The sequence below is a fragment of the Portunus trituberculatus genome, chromosome 27, assembly GCF_017591435.1.
Source record: "Portunus trituberculatus isolate SZX2019 chromosome 27, ASM1759143v1, whole genome shotgun sequence".
NCBI lineage: Eukaryota > Metazoa > Arthropoda > Malacostraca > Decapoda > Portunidae > Portunus > Portunus trituberculatus.
This window is the reverse complement of record NC_059281.1, coordinates 13,563,979-13,583,657: the sequence shown is the minus strand read 5'-3', so window position 1 is coordinate 13,583,657 and position 19,679 is coordinate 13,563,979. Positions and strand designations below refer to the sequence as shown.

Sequence of the window (19,679 nt, the reverse complement as noted above, 5' to 3'; positions counted from 1 at the left end):
AAGATTTGTCATGCAAAAGTAGCAGTCGGTAACATGATCTTTCCCTTCCCTCCTCACCATTGGGACATCAAATGGTATACTCTTCCTTTTCTTGTTCCTCCAATCCCGTAAGTTCTCTACACATGTTTTGCAATAGATATTTTGACTCCAAAGTAAACGTGATATGCCTTCTTCTCAAAATCAGTGATTTTTGCTTGACGGTCTGGAAGAATAACATGTCTGCAGATGTAACAAAACCTATTAGGATGTTTTTTACACTTCCAATCCATTTTTATAGATCTAAAAACAGAAATGAAAATATTTATTAAAGGTTACCCACTACCTGGTTTTGCAAAAACAAAGCCCATAAATGCATGGATTGCAATATTTTAGAAAAATATGCTGGAAAAGAAGTTGACTATCTTAGAAACCAGACCTGACCCGGGAAAATAAACTGTATTTTCTAATTCAGCATGCAAAAATGGTCATAAATCAGTTGGAAAACCGCTGACCTTTTCAAAAAAGTTTTGAAACGCAGACCAGTGTTATTTACTTCTCTGACAGACATACTACATATATGGTAAACTTTTATGAAAAAAACATAAGATCCAGTGGGAGAATCAAAGGCAAAAAGCTAGTTAGCTGGTCCACATCTGGGATGACATTCCAATCTCTCTCTCTCTCTCTCTGAACAATTAGGTAAGCACAACTTCAACACCAAGGTGTTGCATGTCTTAAGTAAAACTCACTCAAGCACACAGTGTTACATAAATAAACACTCTCCATAAACCACTCAATTTATTGTCCAAAATTACATTGTTTGAAAAATGTCAAAAATATATGTTCATAATACTTTATCATAATTATGTTCATAATACTTTATCATTTGAAGCTTTGATAAGGAGATCTTCAATATTTCTGAGGAAGACAATCAAATGAGCAGGAGTCTAACTAATCCATCACTATGTAAACATCATAAAGCAAATAAACTATGAGATTAAATCAACAATCAGATCAAGAGCATAACATCTTACAACACTAAATAGAATCAACATACTAATTTGAAATACAACAAAGATAAAGACTATACAATAGACATTTTTAAATTATACTATAAAGGCACATTTACTTCATTTTCTATCAATGAGACAACCTGTATTTCTGTCTCACGATAATTTCTGACCTCTGAACACATACAGTTGTAAACATATATCACATAAACACCAACTTGCTTGTGGTCAAGTCTTGGAGCTTACACAACTCTTCCAAGAGAAACCTATCTTAAAATATGAAGAATGCCACAATTATATGAACTTCACTACAATGCACCTACAAAACAACTGAGACAACATCAATACACAGTGTTGTAGACTGCTTACCTCCACTCCACTATAACTTGTGTGCTGTATTTGAAGATTTGGAATGATAGATATCCCAGAAAGGTTAATACATGGACAGTGTGCTTAATGAGGAATAGGAATGTCAATATATAGTTGGAGGTGGAGATGACCTTTTATTATTTGGATTGTGATTTCTTTGATATATTCCCTCAATATATCAAAGTTAACATTTTACTGCCCCAGAAGCATGGCCTGCCACCTGCTGTGCGACACAGGCAGCTCAAAATAAGATTTATGGTCCCCTGAGCTTCTCCATGAGTGATATCATATATCCAACCTAAAATAATAAAATACAGCTCACATAAACCCCTGGGAGACTGTAACACATCAATAATAATGTTTAACTACTATCTTACACTAGCACCATTTGTGGATTTTATCCCGATGAATTAAAGTTATCTGGTGTGTCAGTCCTGCATTTAGGAAGATTCATTTAACACCAACTGGTAACCGACAAACTGAATGGCAAAATAATCTTAGGTCTCTAATTAATTATGCAGAACACTTTCTTAATACTCATTATATCATAACATCAACATTAGTGAAGTATACTATTGCAAAGTTAATGAAGCATAATAAAGATATAATATAACTAAATATAATGTATCTATTTTATACTACTTTGCGAGAATAAACAATATACATTCCAATACCATATATGTGTATTTTGTGGCCTTGGAATTGCTGGCCTTGAAATAGCATTAAGAAGTGGCAAGTGTTCCCACTGAGCCAAGCAGTCACTGGCTCATCTCGGTGAACCTTTACACCTAAACTCTCAGCTATGAAGATCACAATCAGTGTATGCATCAACACCAAGTATCAAATCACACATCAAAAAGGCACATATGGCTTACAAGAAAATACTTCAATATTATAACTATAAATTTTGTATGAGAAAATTTGATGATTGAGCTATTATTCCGATGAGTTTTTTAGACACTTAGCAGGAGTCTCTGACGATGGGTGGCTGGTAGTTGGGCATGATGGCTGCTGAGAGGGAGCTTGCATACAGATCAAGGCGTTGGGTCATCTGTGAGACAATCCACAGGTCAATTCACTACTGGAGGATAGCAACATTAGCAATTATAGTTCCACATTTGACAGTCTGTAAATTTCTGCTGCCCATTTTCTTGACAATGCAGGACAGATCCCAGATAGAGATCACAGTATCAGTGGTGTGCAACTAACTACTTTGCTGTTCAGTCTGCCTTAGAGGAGTCAGTCAGTACATGGATAATGACTAACACAAAATGCGACAATAGTGAAAACTGTTATTACTAGCAATTCATTTAGTCACAGTTTTCTGACTGAGGCATTTTTGCCAAGTACAAATTCAAAGGAAAAGAAAAAACACTACTACTTTAAATTTGTAGAGTCTGAAATTAGTCTGAAGTCTTTCACACACAAATCTACACATCAAAGAATAAGAACTTCATGTGTGTGTGTGTGTGTGTGTGTGTGTGTGTGTATTTACCTAGTTGTATTTACCTAGTTGTAGTTTTACAGGGCCTGGGCTTTATGCTCGTGTGGCCCCATCTCCATATCTACACTTATCCAATTTTTCTTTAAAACTATGTACACTCTTTGCTGACACCATTTCCTCACTCAAACTGTTCCAAGTCTCAACACATCTTTGCGGGAAACTAAATTTTTTAACATCTTTCAGACATTTTCCCTTCCTCAGTTTCTTACTATGCGATCTTGTGCTTCTAATGTCATTTTCTTCTATCAGGATTAGTTTCTCATTATCCACTTGATCCATTCTGTTAATCAATTTATAAACTTGTATCAGATCCCCTCTCTCTCTTCTCTGTTCCAGGGTTGGTAGATCCATAGCTTTTAGTCTCTCCTCATATGTCATCCCTTTAAATTCTGGAACCATTCTTGTAGCCATTTTTTGCAGTCTTTCCAATTTCCTTATGTGTTTCTTTTTATGGGGGGTCCACACAACTCCTCCATATTCCAATCTAGGTCTTATTTTAGTACTTATCAATTTCTTCATCATTTCTTTGTCCATATAGTGAAATGCTAATCCAATATTCCTTAGCAAATTATACATCTCTCTGAAAATTCTATCAATATGGCTTACCGGTTGATTGTTTTCTTCCACTGTCACTCCCAAGTCCTTTTCCTTTTTTACTTTTTCTAGTGTGTGTGTGTGTGTGTGTGTGTGTGTGTGTGTGTGTGTGTGTGTGTGTGTGTGTGTGTGTGTGTGTGTGTGTGTGTGTGTGTGTGTGTGTGTGTATCCAGAGTTTAAACTCTGGAGAAAATAATGATATGATCTTAGCAAGCACACAGCAGATGTCCTTTTCACTTACCCTGAAGCCCCAGTGATCCTTGACCTGACGACAGAGATTCAGGTCTACTTCAGTAACCAGAAGTCCATCCTTGTTCCTTGACAAACCCTGCAATTTGAGGAATATGGAACAGTGGGATGTGAAGAACAATAAACTTTTGACAAATGATTTTCTTCAAACACCTCTACAATACCAGCATCCTAATTCTCTGGATCTTTTTCTTTACATTATGAAGACTGAATAATGTGGGAAGACAACAAATAAAGCAGACATAAATCCGAGAGAAATAGTACACAGATTTTACCATAACTATAAAAAAACAACAATATAAGACAGGCATACAGATAGACGGTACAGACAGGCATATACTCACTGGGGTACGAGAGCCATCAGGAGCAGCAACATATGATGACCCATAGAAGTGACCAAAGTCTTTGTGAGCTGGCTTGCCATCAGCAGAAGTGAACTCATTGGGGAAGACCTCAGTACCAACACGATTAATGGCACAAGCAAAATAGCTGTTAGCAATGGCTGCATTCCTTGCCTCAATGGCCCACAAAGGCTCACTGTCCAAAGGAAACCACATCTTAATATGAATTTACCCACCCAAACTATAGTTATCATCATCCATAAACATCATTTGAATGTAAAGAAAGCAAGACAGTCAATTTCACAATACAAACATGCCTACCATTACATGTAGTATGTATTTATGAACTAGTGAGTTTTCATTGCTTTCCCAATTATGACAATGCAATCACTCCTCACACTATCCTTGGTGGGGCACACCTAGGGGCATTCCAGGTGCTGTCTGTGATACATAAGCCACACACCACACACCGGGATAGTGAGGCCACAACACTTCAAATTGCATCCTGTACCTATTTGAGCAGAAACTGCACATTAACAGGCTCACCAACTTGCCTCACCCCACCCAGGACTCAAACCCAGGTTGTGAGCCGAATGTGCTAACCACGATCCTCTAAAATGTTGTGTGGAAAGCAGATTGTATAAGAAATAAGGTGTTATTTAATTATTCATAACAATGCTGTATAGAAAGTCACATGAATAGACAATATTTGTCACTCTCCTCAAAAATGGTAAAAATAATTAAGTATTTGTGTCACCTCTGGTATGCATCAGTTGCTATGACTTTGGAAACTAAACCACACACTTGCAGTAATAATGAAAAGCTTCTAAGAACAATCTATGCATAGCAGCAATGTTGAGTTCCTCACCTCAGACCTCCAACAGTGGCTGATGGATTGAACACTATTTCTGCACCATTGACGCCATACATCATCCAATTCTGAGGGTGGTGGCGTCCATAACAAATGTTGACAGCAAGACGACCAAACTGTGTCTGTAAGAAGATAGCCGTCTTATAAATTTGCACCAATTAAAATCACAACTGTAACTGCATGTACAATATTATGTCATGTACAGTCATCATTCACAAGACTCATTTTTTTCTTTTCTTTTTCTTTTTTATGGCCTATAGCACCTGTAGATTTACTTGAATAGTACAGGAAGCCCTGTTCACCTTCTACCCATTAATGGCACGGTCAATTGTATATTTATAGTAGTACCCATATTAAGACCCATATCACCACCCAAGCACATCTTTGGTGTAACCAGCTAGAACCAGGGTATCATAGTGACATGTGGATAACTTTAAACCCCTCGACAAATGGCAAAGTATCAAAGCAGTACGTGGTGGGATTCAAACCTACACGTGGACATCTGCCCAATCCCACGCTCCCTAACTTACTCTAATTGTTGTATTTCCATTACACCCACTGCACCTACAGTCCTCCAACTCCTCCATACACACCTGGAAAACAACATGGCCAGTGTCTCCTTCCATGTAGTAGGTAGACTCGTTGAAGTCTCCTACTCGAGGAATGTGATTCTTGCGGGTCTTGCCCAGCACATGTCCATTGTTGCTGATTACAACAGCAGTGTTCCAGAGGGTGTCCCCATGGATGCTGTCTCGCTCAAGGATTGGTGACACAATCACCATGTTGTATTTCTGTGCCAGCTGGGCAGAACAATAAGAGCAAGTCTGAGATGATGGGAGAAGCTAACAAACAAAGCAGAATAAATCAATAAAACACAAAACACACAGATGGGTGAATAATACTTTGGAACACACACAAATTATTGCAAGAAGAGACAAACTTTTTAAAGGCTCACTGGTCATTATTACATTTAGTGACATCTAACTACAACACCATCTTTAATGTTACAACTGCTTTTTCCTCAAAACAAACCTAAATACAATGTTTGTTATCACATCATAGAAGCACTTAAGGGAGCCTTCACAAGGCACACAGGTTACCAGTGTTGGTGACAACAACTCTACAAGATCAAGTCATTCATTTCTTTATAACTGACTAAGACACTCAGTTCCTATATCAAAGACACAGGCAGCACCTGGCAAACATCACCGGCACACACATGGTGACTACCACAACTCACCTCCTGGCACAGCTGTGTGGTGGGTCCACAGTCAGCTTCCTCAGCAAATTCACACCACGGCTGTTTCTCCCTTGTACAGAAAGCAAAGGGCATGGCTGAAAACAAAGAACTTTCCCTGCTTACATAATCTGAATAATGTACTGCATGCTTATATGGTATTACTATCCATTACTTATCTCAAGAGCTTGTTCATCACATAATGCATAAGTAACAAAAACAAGAAAATAATGGTAATTGGAGCTGAAAACAAGTAGTATTAGACATTTTACCATAATACAACCCAATGTGTTTGTCTAATCTTGGTGAATAGACTTTTACACTTAATGTATTCTGATGGGAACCAAGCTCATCAAAAATAGAGTCATACACACCAGCTATGACAGGAGAATAGCAATGGGCACACCAAACTGAGAGACCACAGTTCAGGATAAATCTTATAAAGCATATCAGTAAGCTCAACCAAGGTAAGTCATACTCCTATACTCACTCCAAGCCTCTTGATAACACAGCACATTGACACCACATGACGCAGCGGCCTCAGTGATGCGAGAGATCTTGTTGTGCAGCGCTGAACGCTGGACTGCCACAGGTGCAGTGGTCTCAGCAGCAATGGAGTTCTGCACAAGACCAATACGAACCACTCTGGAACATTGCAATGTGGTTGTTGTTACAATACAAATAAAGCAATAACCAAGACCAGAATAACTACTACTTTACATACATGTAGCAACTAACAGACAAACAAACAAACAAACCACAAATACATCAAGGACAAACATCAGATGAGTGTGGAGTGTGATGTGATGATAATGAGTCTTCTTGTACTACACACTTGCCTGGGAGGAGCGAGTTCCTCCTTTTTGGCTGTTATCTGGTAACCTTTCACCTCAAAGTTGTGTTGCTGGGCCAATCTTTTAGCCTCTTCAGGAATTTCAATGGGGCTGAAATTAAAAAAGAAAATGGTAATAAAAAACCAGAGAATGAACACTGCAACAATAAAACTAAATAATCACAAATAAATCTTTAAAATCTTACGAGAATTTTGCACCAAATTAGCAGGACTCGTCATTCACAACTCACACACACACACTGCTTACTTACAACACATAAAACCTCATTCCTTCTAATACTGATCTCTTCAACATTTGACATCATTTCATCAGCACACAAACAGTATCATTAAAACTCCATGTCTTGTTTCATCACAGCAAAACATTCTTTTATAATACAGACACACCAACAAAAATATTTCCAGTCCCTTACACATGTTCTCTGCCGTACAGGATCCTCTTCACCTCCTTCAGTTCTTGTTCAGGGAGATGGTTCTCCAAGCAGTGCTCCACACTCAATAATTCCCCAGCCATGCTGTCTCTGCAAGAAGGAAACAAAATTTAACTATTTTGTTCTTGAGTGATACCAGAGAGAGAGAGAGAGAGAGAGAGAGAGAGAGAGAGAGAGAGAGAGAGAGAGAGAGAGAGAGAGAGAGTCTTCTCAGAATTCATGTCATGGAATGCCTGACCATGCCTTTTGTCAGGGCGAAATGTCTCAACAATGAACAATGAAGGGAATGTGTCCCAACTATATCTATATTCTATGAACAAACCATATATATGTACTATGAATGAGCCAATGTTACAAGTTAATTCTAAAAAGGATATTGTGTTGGCAATAGACAATAAATTAAGCTTTTCAAGTCAAAGAGTAAACAAGATCAACAAAACAAATACTATCAAAACTTGCTTACATAAGAAATGAGCAGTTAGAATATGGCAGACTGTGTTAGAGAAGTGCATGACCAGGAATGGCAAGATGAAGCAAGAGAACCACAGAACAAGAGGTAATCATAAGATCTTCAACTAAAAGTCAAGAAACTCATTCTGTATAAGAATCATTAATAATTAAAAGATTGTCACTGTACTGTATAAGTGACAGATTTATATTCATTAGAAGAATTAAACACAAACTTAGACAAAGTATCTATGAATAAAACTTTAGTGTTTGATTATATGGTGTGTATATGTATATCATGAATTACATACCACCATCACCAAATAAAATAAAATTTATAGGTTGCATGCAACCCTGGATGCAATCTGGTTGCATGTAGATGTATGTACTAATATGAATACATGAATACAAGAATACATATCCCTTCTTTTACACACACACACACACACACACACACACACACACACACACACACACACACACACACACACACGGCCCGGTAGCTCAGTGGTTAGAGCGCTGACTTCACAAGCCAGATGACCGGGGTTCGATTCCCCGGCCGGATGGAGATATTTGGGTGTGTCTCCTTTCACGTGTAGCCCCTGTTCACCTAGCAGTGAGTAGGTACGGGATGTAAATCGAGGAGTTGTGACCTTGTTGTCCCGGTGTGTGGTGTGTGCCTGGTCTCAGACCTATCCCAAGATCGGAAATAATGAGCTCTGAGCTCGTTCCGTAGGGTAACGTCTGGCTGTCTCGTCAGAGACTGCAGCAGATCAAACAGTGAATTACACACACACACACACACACACACACACACACACACACACACACACACACACACACATACATTATGTTTCAAGTTTATGCAAACGACATTCACATTGGGATAAACAGTTATATAAATTTATTCGCTGATGATGCAAAGTTGCTTAGAGTTATCAAAACCAGAGAAGACTGTCTGCTGTTGCAGGAAGACTTAAACAAGATCTATGAATGGAGCAAGAAGTGGAAATTGGAGTTTAATGCCAAGAAATGCCATATAATGAAACTAGGAAAGAGTAAGAGAAGACCAGCATGGAACTATTTGATGGGGGAGGAGCAAACAATGAAGACTAAAGAGGAAAAAGATCTTGGAGTGATCATACAAGAAAATCTGAGCCCTGATATGCACATAAGCAAGATATTTGGACTATCATATAAGATGTTGACTAATATAAGAGTGGCATTTCATTATATGGAAAGATATGATGAAAAAAATCATCACAAGGATGATACGACCAAGGCTGAAATATGCAGCAGTGGTATGGTCTCCAAGCTCTATAAAGGATATAAGAAAATTGGAAAGGATACAGAAGATTGTTACCAAGATGGTGCCAGAATTAAAGGACCTCACATATGAAGAATGACTGCGGGAATTGGGACTGCCAACCTTACAAGATAGAAGAGAATTGGGGGACCTAATAACAATGTATAAGATAGTAAATGATACTGAAAAAATAGACAAAGAAGACCTGGTGCTGTTGACGGAAGAAGATGGAAGGACAAGAGGACATGACAAAATCAGGATAAGGCAGTGTGTGAAGGATATTGGAAAATACAGTTTTCCACACAGAACGGTGGAAAAATGGAATTGTTACAGCACAGTGTGCATAACTTTAAAGAAAAACTAGATAAATGGAGAAATGGAGACAGGACACTGAGTCCCGCTCGAACCCTGTACAATACAACTAGGTACTAAATCCACACACACACACACACACACACACACACATCTATTGACAAAATAAATGGGCGTTCATTGTGTTGGCCTTGAAGCTGCATAAAGTAACCCTTGTTACAGTCTCCTCCACTCTGTCCATCTTAGACACTAATTCCACTCACATATAAATTTCACGGTCTAACCACCTGTAGGGGAATCATTTATGGCTCCCTTCACCAATACCACTACTCACTAGACGCACTCAACAGGTGTCAGGCTTGCGGAGACACGACACCTTGCAGGAATATTTCATGTTTTACGTAACAAGTCTGGCGTTTATATATCTCAGTCTTATCATACAGACTACAAACTTCAAGTTATTCCATGGGAATAATAACCTTACCATCCCCTGCCAACCATTCCAAACAACTACTCTATTTATTATCTCAACCACGGCCCACCGTGACCCTCACTCCACACACTTAAACCCCGTCACGCTCCCAGACAACTCCGCGCAAACACTTAACCTGTACAGTGATGGCTTCACACACCAGCCTTCCTGACCACCACCTCTTTTCAGTGTGATAAGAGGCAGCAAGACTATTACCTTGATTGGTGTAAACGGTGCCTGCAACAGACTCCACTCCAGTGTTCACCAGTGAACCCTCCCGCACACACGTCGTCACAACCTCAGCTGGCACCTCACTACCATGCTGCCAGACGAAATATGCTACCCCCCATTTAACCCTGATTTCTTATTTAACGTAATATAAGAATCCTAAACATTTACCCGTTAGCCTCTTGTTACTTTGTAGAATGTAATGGAAACAACTCAAGATTTTTAAGGACACTTTTACGATTCTACTATATTAATATACATGAAGACCAGCTGACTATGACCTTACTACTGAAAAGTCATCCTCGCGGCCTTCAAAAACAACCTTTTAAAGAGAACAATGCCTAATAATACTTAGCTACTGTAAAAAAAAAAAGACTAAAAAAAGTTATACAAAAACTCGTCAGGGGCGCAGCCCATGGCGAAAAAGTTTTCCGTAATGTTTTGAGATTTCGTTGTAATTAGGCATGTCAGTAAAAATGCTGACTGTATATATCAATATTGGAAGCCTTATTATTTTCAATGAACGAAAATAGTGTGATTGATTTATTGATTGATACGTTGTTGAATTAATAAATAAATACAACAAAGGAGGAAGATGGACCTAGCCACCCACCCCCTGGGCAAAGACTTATTTAACCCGTAAACTGCGGCATTCACATTCAGAGGGTGTCTCCTGGTGCGGCTAATTCAGCGAACGACTGACTTTCAATGACAGATATATACTTTATAAAGATGTGTCACAGATATTTTATTTCACAATTCTGTAACTCAAAATTTACTGTAGCTACCATATTTCTAAGTATTTTTCGCCACAAAAATTGATTTCTGGCAGTATCTGGAGGCATTGTAGAGAGCGGGATGAAGGGGGGGAGATAGGGGGAGGCGGCAGGGGGGATACACACAAACCTTTTGTTGCCACTGTTCGTCCACGGGACAGTGTTGTCACTTTTGTTGCCACTGTTCGTCCACGGGACAGTGTTGTCAACGCTCGAAGTTGAACTAATACAAAGATTTAATGTTGTCTCTCTCTCTCTCTCTCTCTCTCTCTCTCTCTCTCTTGTTTGCTTCAAGAGAAATAAATGATAAAACAAAAGTATTTTATTTCTATAATGGCAATTTCCGTATAAGTAATATTCTTTCCATTATTCTGACACTAATATTTTGAATCACAAATAAAGTAAAAGGCATCAAAGTATATGGAATAAATAACATGCGCGCGGGACCGTGAGGAGAGCAGAACCGTGTGGAGAACTGGAACCGCGAGAAGACAGCGGAACCGTGAAAAGGCAGGCAGAGGCGGAACCGTCAGGGACTGCCAAAGGCCTGACCCAGAAGAAATTCTGCGTCACCTGTACCATCAAGATCTGCCAGTGGGGAGAGGCGCGCGAGACCATGAGCACTAAGCATGGAGCTGGGACCGTGAGGCAGAGCCGGAACCACATCAACGTATATTTGCAGTTAGTTGGAACCAGGGTTAAAATAGTACTAATAGACCCTGGTTAGAACTGCCTGCGACCGCGAGAGAAAGGGGACCCGGACCGCCTGCCGCCTGGGATTATTATTATTATTATTATTATTATTATTATTATTATTGTTGTTGTTGTTGTTGTTATCATTATTATTATTATTATTATTATTATTATTATTATTATTATTATTATTATTAGCATTATTATTATTATTAGCATTATTAGCATTATTATTATCATTATTATTATTATTATTATTATTATTATTATTATTATTATTATTATTGTTGTTATTATCATTATTATTATTGGTATTATGATCATTGTTATTATCATTATCATTAATGTCATTATTATTATTATTATCATTATTATTATTATTATTATTATTATTATTATTATTATTGTTATTATTATTATTATTATTATTATTATCATTATTATTATCATTATTGCTATTATAATTATTATTATTACTATTACTATTATTATTATTATAATTATTATTATTATTATTATTATTATTATTATTATTATTATTACTATTATTATTATTACTCTTTAAAAACTTGCTGTTGTGTGTGGCAACTAAGCCTTTGTCCGCCAACAAACAATACCATCCAAAAAGTACAGCCTAATTTCAAACTGCAAAAAATTTCCCCCTGCAGTTATTCAGTACTGTCATTATTGAGAAAAGCAGTTAGCCATCCCTTATATTACTCAAGTATCGGTTCATAACTCACTATGCGTCACGACCCCTACACATGTAGGGTGTACATGTACGTCCCTTTATCTACACTCTACAGACACAAAGCATGGCATGATTGACATCAATCCCTAGATCCGAAAAACTCTGGATATTTCCTGAGTATATCCCTGAGAGTGGTTGAGTCTAGGAGATGGTCAATGAAGCTATACAGGCCATGTTGGCCTTGAGGCCCGAATTTAGCAATGAGAGGACATTCCATGATATAGTGATGCAGAGTGTCCCCTTGATGCAGCACACAGCACACACCAGGAGAAATTAAGCACTGACTTCCCAAAAGTATTTGTAGCCTAATCTGAACCTCATTGCCGCGCATCCTGTCGTGTGATGCAGTGTGTCTCCCGTAGCTCTGGGAGACACGTCACGTGCATAGTGAACACCAAGGAATATACAGAGAAGTTGTGGTGTGGGTTAAAGTTTGGAGGACAGCGATGGTGCTGCCATCTGTTAGAAGCAAGTACTTTCATAGAAAACGTTTTTAGGAGTAACTTTAGAACATTTCTCCCATACCTCCTCCCTACCCCTTTTCCCTGCATTCTCTCGTGGTTACGAACTTACCAGTTTAGCTCTGAGGACTTCAATCCGTGCAGTCCTGGTAACAATAAAGAAATAATCACAAAAATATGTGGAAAATAAAAATTGTAAAAAAAAAAAAAGAAATACAGCAGCAGATATTAAAATGGTTGGTGAAAATAAACTCGAGGAGAACCAGCGGCCCAGTCTTTGAGGCAGCGAATGTCAACACAAGCACCTGGTCTCCCTCCCTCTGCCGTGCCTTGTTCGTCAATCCCCCGCCATGCCTTCAGCAGACGAGTAAGTATCAATATTCTATCAATACTAGAGTCAGCTGACATGATTCGAGAAGTGAGGGAGTCCTTATGAAGCAGGGTGAGGCGGGAGGACCAGACAAGGGCAGTGCCGGGCCTTGCTTGTCATACTCTGCAATCTGGAGGGTTGGTCTGCGGTCTGTGTGTCTGTAGTGGTCTTTCAGGAGTTTGGCCTGGTGTGGCATATAGTTTGGCTGGCATGGACCTGCTGTGTGTTGTGGCCAGGCACGGGTGATTCGTCTGGTACTTGTAAGTTGATTATGTCTCGTGAACATGTCAGTGGTGCAGCGGCCAGGTTTGTGATAGGGACGAGAAGCAAGGTGAGCTATATGTGGCCGTTCTAGGGAATACTGGAATCAAGGAATGTTTTGTAGTTATTTAGAACTATAGATATCAAGGTATTTTTGGTAAATTTGCAGTTTCAACCAATATACCCTATCTTATAATATTTCTTTTTCCCTATGTCTAAAAAGCTTGGGGACCTCCTGGGAAAGCGAGATTTAAGGGTGGGGGAACCAAAACTCTAACCTTAATTTTTCATCATAATCAACATTACTATTCTTACCCGTCTCATCATATAAAGCTTATTCTGAGTAATTTGAACCCACACATACCCATTGCAAATTGTTTATAACATTGACGAAAATTTTTGTGAGGAATGAGCTAACACGCTGCAACACCCGCACGTGTGATGGACTGCCGCGCACTGAGAAACAATGTTAGGTGTGTTTGTTCATGTGTGCATATTGTCACATTGTTTGCACACACTTGAAATCAATGACGTTGGTTATTTCTTTTGTATGAGCAAACAGCCACTGACCAATAAAGATTGCACATAATCTAGCCCATCAGAGCAGTTTGTGGAGAGAAGCGGCTGGATTGGAATCAGTCTATGGAAGATGTCTGGTCAGGCAGGGCATCGCCTTAATTATTGTCATTGTATCGCCAGATTTTACAAAGAGAAATAAGATAACACCTTCATATTAATTTCTTAGCATTGCTAATCAGGTTAGGCTGGTTTGCTTTGGTTAGATCAGTTTAATTGGGTTAAATAAAGTTAACTTGTTTTGAGGAAGACGTATCAACGGTATGTGTTGCCTCAACTAGATTAGGTTAGGTTAATTTTGGTTAAATAGATAAGTTTCAATTTGGTGTACCCAGCAGTGGTGGCAAGTACTCTCTATAGTAGTAACAGTCAGAGTTTTAGATTGTTAATTTTGTGGTACTTTGTGGTAATGAAACTATTTTCTTCTGGTATTTTTCAGTCTGAAGTACAGATTAATTCAAAACTTGTCAAAAAGTACATGAAAAAAAAATAGTTTCATCCTAAAGTAAGAGTATGGTGAAAGACTAAATTTACCACTGTTAATAGTACAGTCCATGGTTTCTTGCATATTTTTTCTTCCACAGGGTGAAGTCCAGTTGGGCTGATGAAGTGGAGGAAGTAGAAGGTAAGACACTTGATGTTTGGTGTTGGAGTGAGTGTACCTTTGGCTAGGCTGTTCCCTTGTGTTGCCTGCACCTCAACTTGTCCCCTTCCTCCATTGCATTTTTCAAGATTTGCAGACTTTTGGTGGTGCGTCATGTATTCATTGTTTTTCATCAACCTCTTTCTTTCATCATGGCAGCAAATTCAAATACAAATATATAAAGAAAAATACCTACTCGTCTGTAGCAAACCAGGGAGATAATTTTTTACTATTAAATCCCGAAGTGTGTGGTTCAACTTGCAGGATGCCCTGTATTTGCAATGCTGTGATAAAATACTTACCATCTCTCTCTCTCTCTCTCTCTCTCTCTCTCTCTCTCTCTCTCTCTCTCTCTCTCTCTCTCTCTCTCTCTCTCTCTCTCTCTCTCAGGGGGCAACCTTCCTCCTCCCATTGAGAAGAGTGACGGCAACAGCAAGACCATCACAGAATACTCCCTGAATGATGACGGGAAGAAAGTCAAGGTGAGTCCCCTGCACTGGTAACACTGCTGCTGACATGTGCTGTGATGGGTGTCCTGTGCTTGGTGATCCTGACTGTTTTGTTTCTATGACCAGGATGACAGCTGCAAAATTCTCACGACCCAAAATCAGCTTAAAGAAGATTAAGAGAGAGTCTGATGGATGTTTTTAAATAGAGAATATAACAAGGGTGACATATATAGAATCCTTAGTGTTAGTAATCTTGATAGGACAGGAAATAATGCATTCAAGCTTTATACCTTCAGATTTAAAAGAAGAGATGGGAAGGAATCCATTCTCAAATGAAGTGGTACAAGAATGGGAAAGACTTAGTAATCAGGTAGTTAGGGCAAAGTGATTAGAGAGCATTATTAAAGACTAGATGTGTTTATGGATGGGTATGAAAGATGGAAATAGATAAGATAGTGAAGTTTCATACAGGACTTTTTTTTTCTCTTTTTTGCTTCTTACATCTTTCTTCCTTTTCTTATATTTTTATGATCAGTGTATTTACTTATTGAATTCTCAGGGACAGTTTTTTTCTTCATATAGTGTTTTCATACTAATATGATTTCCTTTAGATGAATTGCTTAAGTTAGAAACACTGACTTTCAGATCGTGAGCCACTACAGGATTGAGAAGCACCGAGTGGCCAGAACCATTGCCGAGAGGAAGACCTGGAAGAAGTATGGCCTCAGCAAGAACGATAAACCTGGTCCCAACCCTGCCACCACCATCACTGCTGAGGACGTGTTCATGCATGTATGTTGAAGATTAAGAATAGGAGTGTCTATGTGAAAACTGCAGCTTTTTTGAGTAGTATGAAATAGTGGTGTGGGGTGAAAAGCATAAGGCCTTGTTCATACAGGGCGGTTTCCACTGCAGCAGCTATCGCACGTTTCACGCTGGCATCGTTCACATAAGGCGTTTTACGTATCTGCATAACCGCAGCGGTTGACCCTCTTTTATTTATTTGTTTTTTTTTCGGGCATATTATAGTGTCAGGATGGATGTGGAGGAAGTAGCGTGTTTGGTTGTTGCATCACTGCTTGAAACGGTGCAAGCAGAGGCAGAGGCAACATTGGGTTCATCCAATTCTGCATGACAGACTTACCCACGGCATGTTTACTACCCTGTAGCCTTCCTTGAGACAGCAGGACAAAAAGTCTTTCAATCATTTGAGAATGTCAGTGAAATCATTTGACAACTTGCTGGAACTAATCAAGGAGGACGTATCGTCAAGCAATGCTAGGTTGAGGGATTCCATTTGCTCAGAACAGAAACTTGCCCTAATATTAAGATGAGTCTTTTATTAAAAGTTTTATTAAAAAAGAATGTTCATATATAAAACCAAAAAGAAAAAAAAATACATTAAAGTTCCAGTTACCAGTAAATTGGATACAAATAAGATACTCATTTCTTGAAGTTAAAATACAGCACAAGAAAAAAAAAAAAAGGTCACTCACTTTATATACTAGTATGATGTTTCCATGGCACACATGAGCATGTAGGATTTCCATCAGTGTCAATTATGTCAATGGACGTTTTTCAATTTCATTAATTAATAAATAAGTGTCAAACTGATCCCTCTCCATTCCTCAGCAGACAGCAGTACTGCAGTCACTGGGTGGTATTACGTGACTCATCACGGGCAGAGCCCAAGATTGTCATAGTAACACATCCTGTTCTCTCATTGGCTGGCGTACAGCTAATAAAGTCGCTCAGTGCCCTCACACCTGACAGTGCACCGGCCTGTGTGAACAATGTAATATGATTGTGTGTATCTTGATATACTGGCAAACCGTGTGATGGCGAGGAAAATATTGCAACAGTGGCGGTTTGGAAACCGCCGTGTTTCCAAACCGTTGTGTGTGAACGATTCCATAGGCTATCATTGAAAATGCTACCACTTGTTTCCAACCGCGTGGTATAAACTGCCCTGTGTGAACAAGGTCTAAGGGCAACATTGAAAACTTTAAATTTGAAGACCTTGTAGAGAGATTATGAAAGAAGATAATTTGGAAGGTGGAAGCACAAAAAAGGAGTACATATTTGAAAGAGATGCAATAATTAAACAGGCAAGAAGAAACATTTGAATAGGAAGAGAGTTAGACGTCTTTTTGCTTTGACGATCTTGTTGGAGATGTAGATGGTAGAAATTGTTAGAGAACAAGATCTGATTAAATTCTCTTGATACCCTTTTCCCTCAAGTGTTTATCCTTTCCATGCTTTTAATACAAACAGTTCTTGAGCAACAAGGAAGAGGAGCAGAATGAGCAGGAGGAGTTGAAGAAGAAGCTGATGGATGCACAGAAGGGTCAGGTCAAGTGTCGGCTGTGTAAGGAGGACCATTGGACCAAGCAGTGTCCCTACAAGGATAAGCTTGAGCCTCTTCGTTCCTCTCTTCTGGTACGATAGCTGCAGGCCATCACTACTTGTCTTGATCCAGTGCTTTTGTTATACTGTGTCTTGATAGCTATGTAGGTGTGTGTGGGAAGGATTATAGTGTTATGTGGCTGTGGTTTATTTCTTTGTGTGGTCAACCAGGGTGACGAGAAGGCTGAGGACGAAGCCCAGCAGGCAGGAGGAGCACCAGGAGTGGACAAGGCAAAGATGGCTGGTGGCACACAGGGCAAGTACGTCCCACCATCCATGAGGGACGGAGGCTCCAAGAAGGGAGAGTCCATGATGTCCTCCAGAGGCCGTGGTGAGTTGCTTGACACTCCATGACACCACAACAGTATTGGCTAAAGCAGAGGAAATAATAGATGAATTTATGATGTTATTTAGCATCAGGAATGTTACATTAAGTGCAGGGATCAAACTTGGCAAGTCATAAAGTGTTGTGGGCTGTTTCCAGATGAGACAGCAACGGTGCGTGTGACCAATCTGTCTGAGAACACTCGGGAGCAAGATCTGCAGGATTTGTTCCGGCCCTTCGGTGACATCAGCCGCATCTTCTTGGCCAAGGATAAGAACACTGGCCAGTCCAAGGGATTCGCCTTCATCAACTTCAAGGTGGGCTGATCATGATTGTGTGTTTTAGAGTAATACTTTATCATCCTGTGTTCTCTCTACCTGGATTGAGTGTTTTGTGTGAGGCCAATATATGTTGTCAGTTTCTATGGAATGCTTCGTATGTTATGATGCCCAAATGGTAATGGCAATGAGTACTGCTCTCTTACTGTCATCATTACTCACCCATTACTTCTGCTTATCATCTCACAACATAATGTACTTGCTGATTCTTTCATCCTGTCTTTGTCAATTTATTCTTGTGTGAAACTTACGATTTTATTCAAGTAAATATGAATGAGATAATGAGGTGCTGTCAAATGATCCATCATCCACTGTTTTTTGGCCAGCTTTTCTTGGATCAGTCTTTACCAACCAATCGCCTGCATAAGTGTGCCCTTTCTGTTACCCCGTTTAAGGAGTAAGCTCTACCATGGTATTGAAGATGGACTATAGTAATCCCTTAATCAAATTTCATGTGGTTTCTTTTGTCCACAGAGGAGAGAAGACGCTGCCAAGGCTATCCAGGTTCTCAATGGCTATGGTTATGACCATTTAATTCTGAGTGTGGAATGGGCCAAGTGAGTATCATTTTGTGTCTGTGTTCAGTTTTGCAACACTTGTATATTCCTGACAACATTTTAAAAGTATATGGAAGATGCAGCTTTTTACCTGTGTAACTTGAGTTGTAGAATGAGCTGTGAGATACTTTGGGATGGTTTGAACTTAATAAGATGATGAATGATTATTAATATGTAAGGGAAGTTTGTCATTGGATTTATAAGTTGCAGGTTCTTTCAGCACTTGCCGTAGCGATGCTAGAGGGATTGAGAGAAATACCATACATAACAATATCTACTTACCATTGCTTATCTAATTTCAAGTTGTTTCCTTCAGCCTCTTGTGACTTTTTCCATACTTTCATCAGTCATTCAGTACCGTTCACTTACAATGCCATATAAGAAGTGGAAGTGACTAATTCCTGTCTCTCCTTTGCAGGCCATCGGGGACACAGTGAGTGGATTCATATATTAGAAAGATGTAATCTCCCTTAAGAAAACTCAATATAACCTTGGTGAATTATGTATATGCTCTCATTTATCCTTACTATGTATAGGCTTGTGGTATTGTTCTACATTGACAGCTGAGAGTACATATTCTGCAGCATGTTCCACTTAAGAGACCACAAAAGGCATCTGTATGTGTTGAGTGAAAAAGGCTCCTGTACAGTATAGTATGTATCTGCGTGGAGTGTGGAGAGAGAGAGAGGTGTTGCTTGCTTAACTCTACCAGTGGACATTATCTGGAGTGTGGAGAGAGGTGTTGCTTGCTTAACTCTACCTGTGGACATTATCTTTGTAAGTGGATATATCGGTATTCAGAAATGTGCACTAGTCCAGATGTGTTTCAGTCACTTCCTTACCTCGCCTATTTCAATACTGTTCTTGTTT

At 39.2% G+C, this 19,679-nt stretch overlaps 2 protein-coding genes across 4 annotated transcripts; one reads left to right on the top strand and one right to left on the bottom strand.

Annotated features, from left to right (window-relative positions):
- Window positions 1-763: 763 nt before the first annotated feature.
- On the bottom strand, window positions 764-10,342 carry LOC123509569 (beta-ureidopropionase-like). Of its 3 annotated transcripts, none has more exons than XM_045263935.1 (10): window positions 10,192-10,342; window positions 7,421-7,528; window positions 6,994-7,098; window positions 6,645-6,799; window positions 6,158-6,252; window positions 5,511-5,717; window positions 4,915-5,039; window positions 4,050-4,242; window positions 3,698-3,784; window positions 764-2,409 (listed from the first exon to the last, which is right to left on the bottom strand). In XM_045263935.1, the coding sequence occupies exons 2-10, from the start codon at window positions 7,519-7,521 to the stop codon at window positions 2,320-2,322; spliced, it is 1,158 nt and encodes a 385-aa protein (XP_045119870.1). In that variant the 5' UTR covers window positions 7,522-7,528; window positions 10,192-10,342; the 3' UTR covers window positions 764-2,319. The 3 variants fall into 3 exon arrangements, with proteins under 3 accessions (XP_045119870.1, XP_045119871.1, XP_045119872.1); XM_045263936.1 differs by lacking the exon at window positions 10,192-10,342 and adding an exon at window positions 10,112-10,163; XM_045263937.1 differs by lacking the exon at window positions 10,192-10,342 and adding an exon at window positions 9,838-10,052.
- Window positions 10,343-13,086: 2,744 nt separating this feature from the next.
- LOC123509373 (eukaryotic translation initiation factor 3 subunit G-like) lies at window positions 13,087-19,313 on the top strand. The gene is made up of 9 exons (XM_045263641.1): window positions 13,087-13,251; window positions 14,676-14,716; window positions 15,125-15,216; window positions 15,829-15,975; window positions 17,458-17,622; window positions 17,761-17,920; window positions 18,074-18,231; window positions 18,727-18,809; window positions 19,228-19,313. The coding sequence occupies exons 1-9, from the start codon at window positions 13,235-13,237 to the stop codon at window positions 19,244-19,246; spliced, it is 882 nt and encodes a 293-aa protein (XP_045119576.1). The 5' UTR covers window positions 13,087-13,234; the 3' UTR covers window positions 19,247-19,313.
- Window positions 19,314-19,679: the final 366 nt, after the last annotated feature.

Coding starts and splice junctions, on each gene's coding strand:
- LOC123509569 (XM_045263935.1), bottom strand. CDS start 7,521: ATGGCTGGGGAATTATTGAGTGTGGAGCACTGCTTGGAGAACCATCTC. Junction 6,800..6,993: donor GAGGAACTCGCTCCTCCCAG/GCAAGTGTGTAG, acceptor GCAATGTTCCAG/AGTGGTTCGTATTGGTCTTG. Junction 2,410..3,697: donor AGGATCACTGGGGCTTCAGG/GTAAGTGAAAAG, acceptor ATTGTCTCACAG/ATGACCCAACGCCTTGATCT.
- LOC123509373 (XM_045263641.1), top strand. Junction 17,921..18,073: donor GATGTCCTCCAGAGGCCGTG/GTGAGTTGCTTG, acceptor GGCTGTTTCCAG/ATGAGACAGCAACGGTGCGT. Junction 18,232..18,726: donor TCGCCTTCATCAACTTCAAG/GTGGGCTGATCA, acceptor TTTTGTCCACAG/AGGAGAGAAGACGCTGCCAA.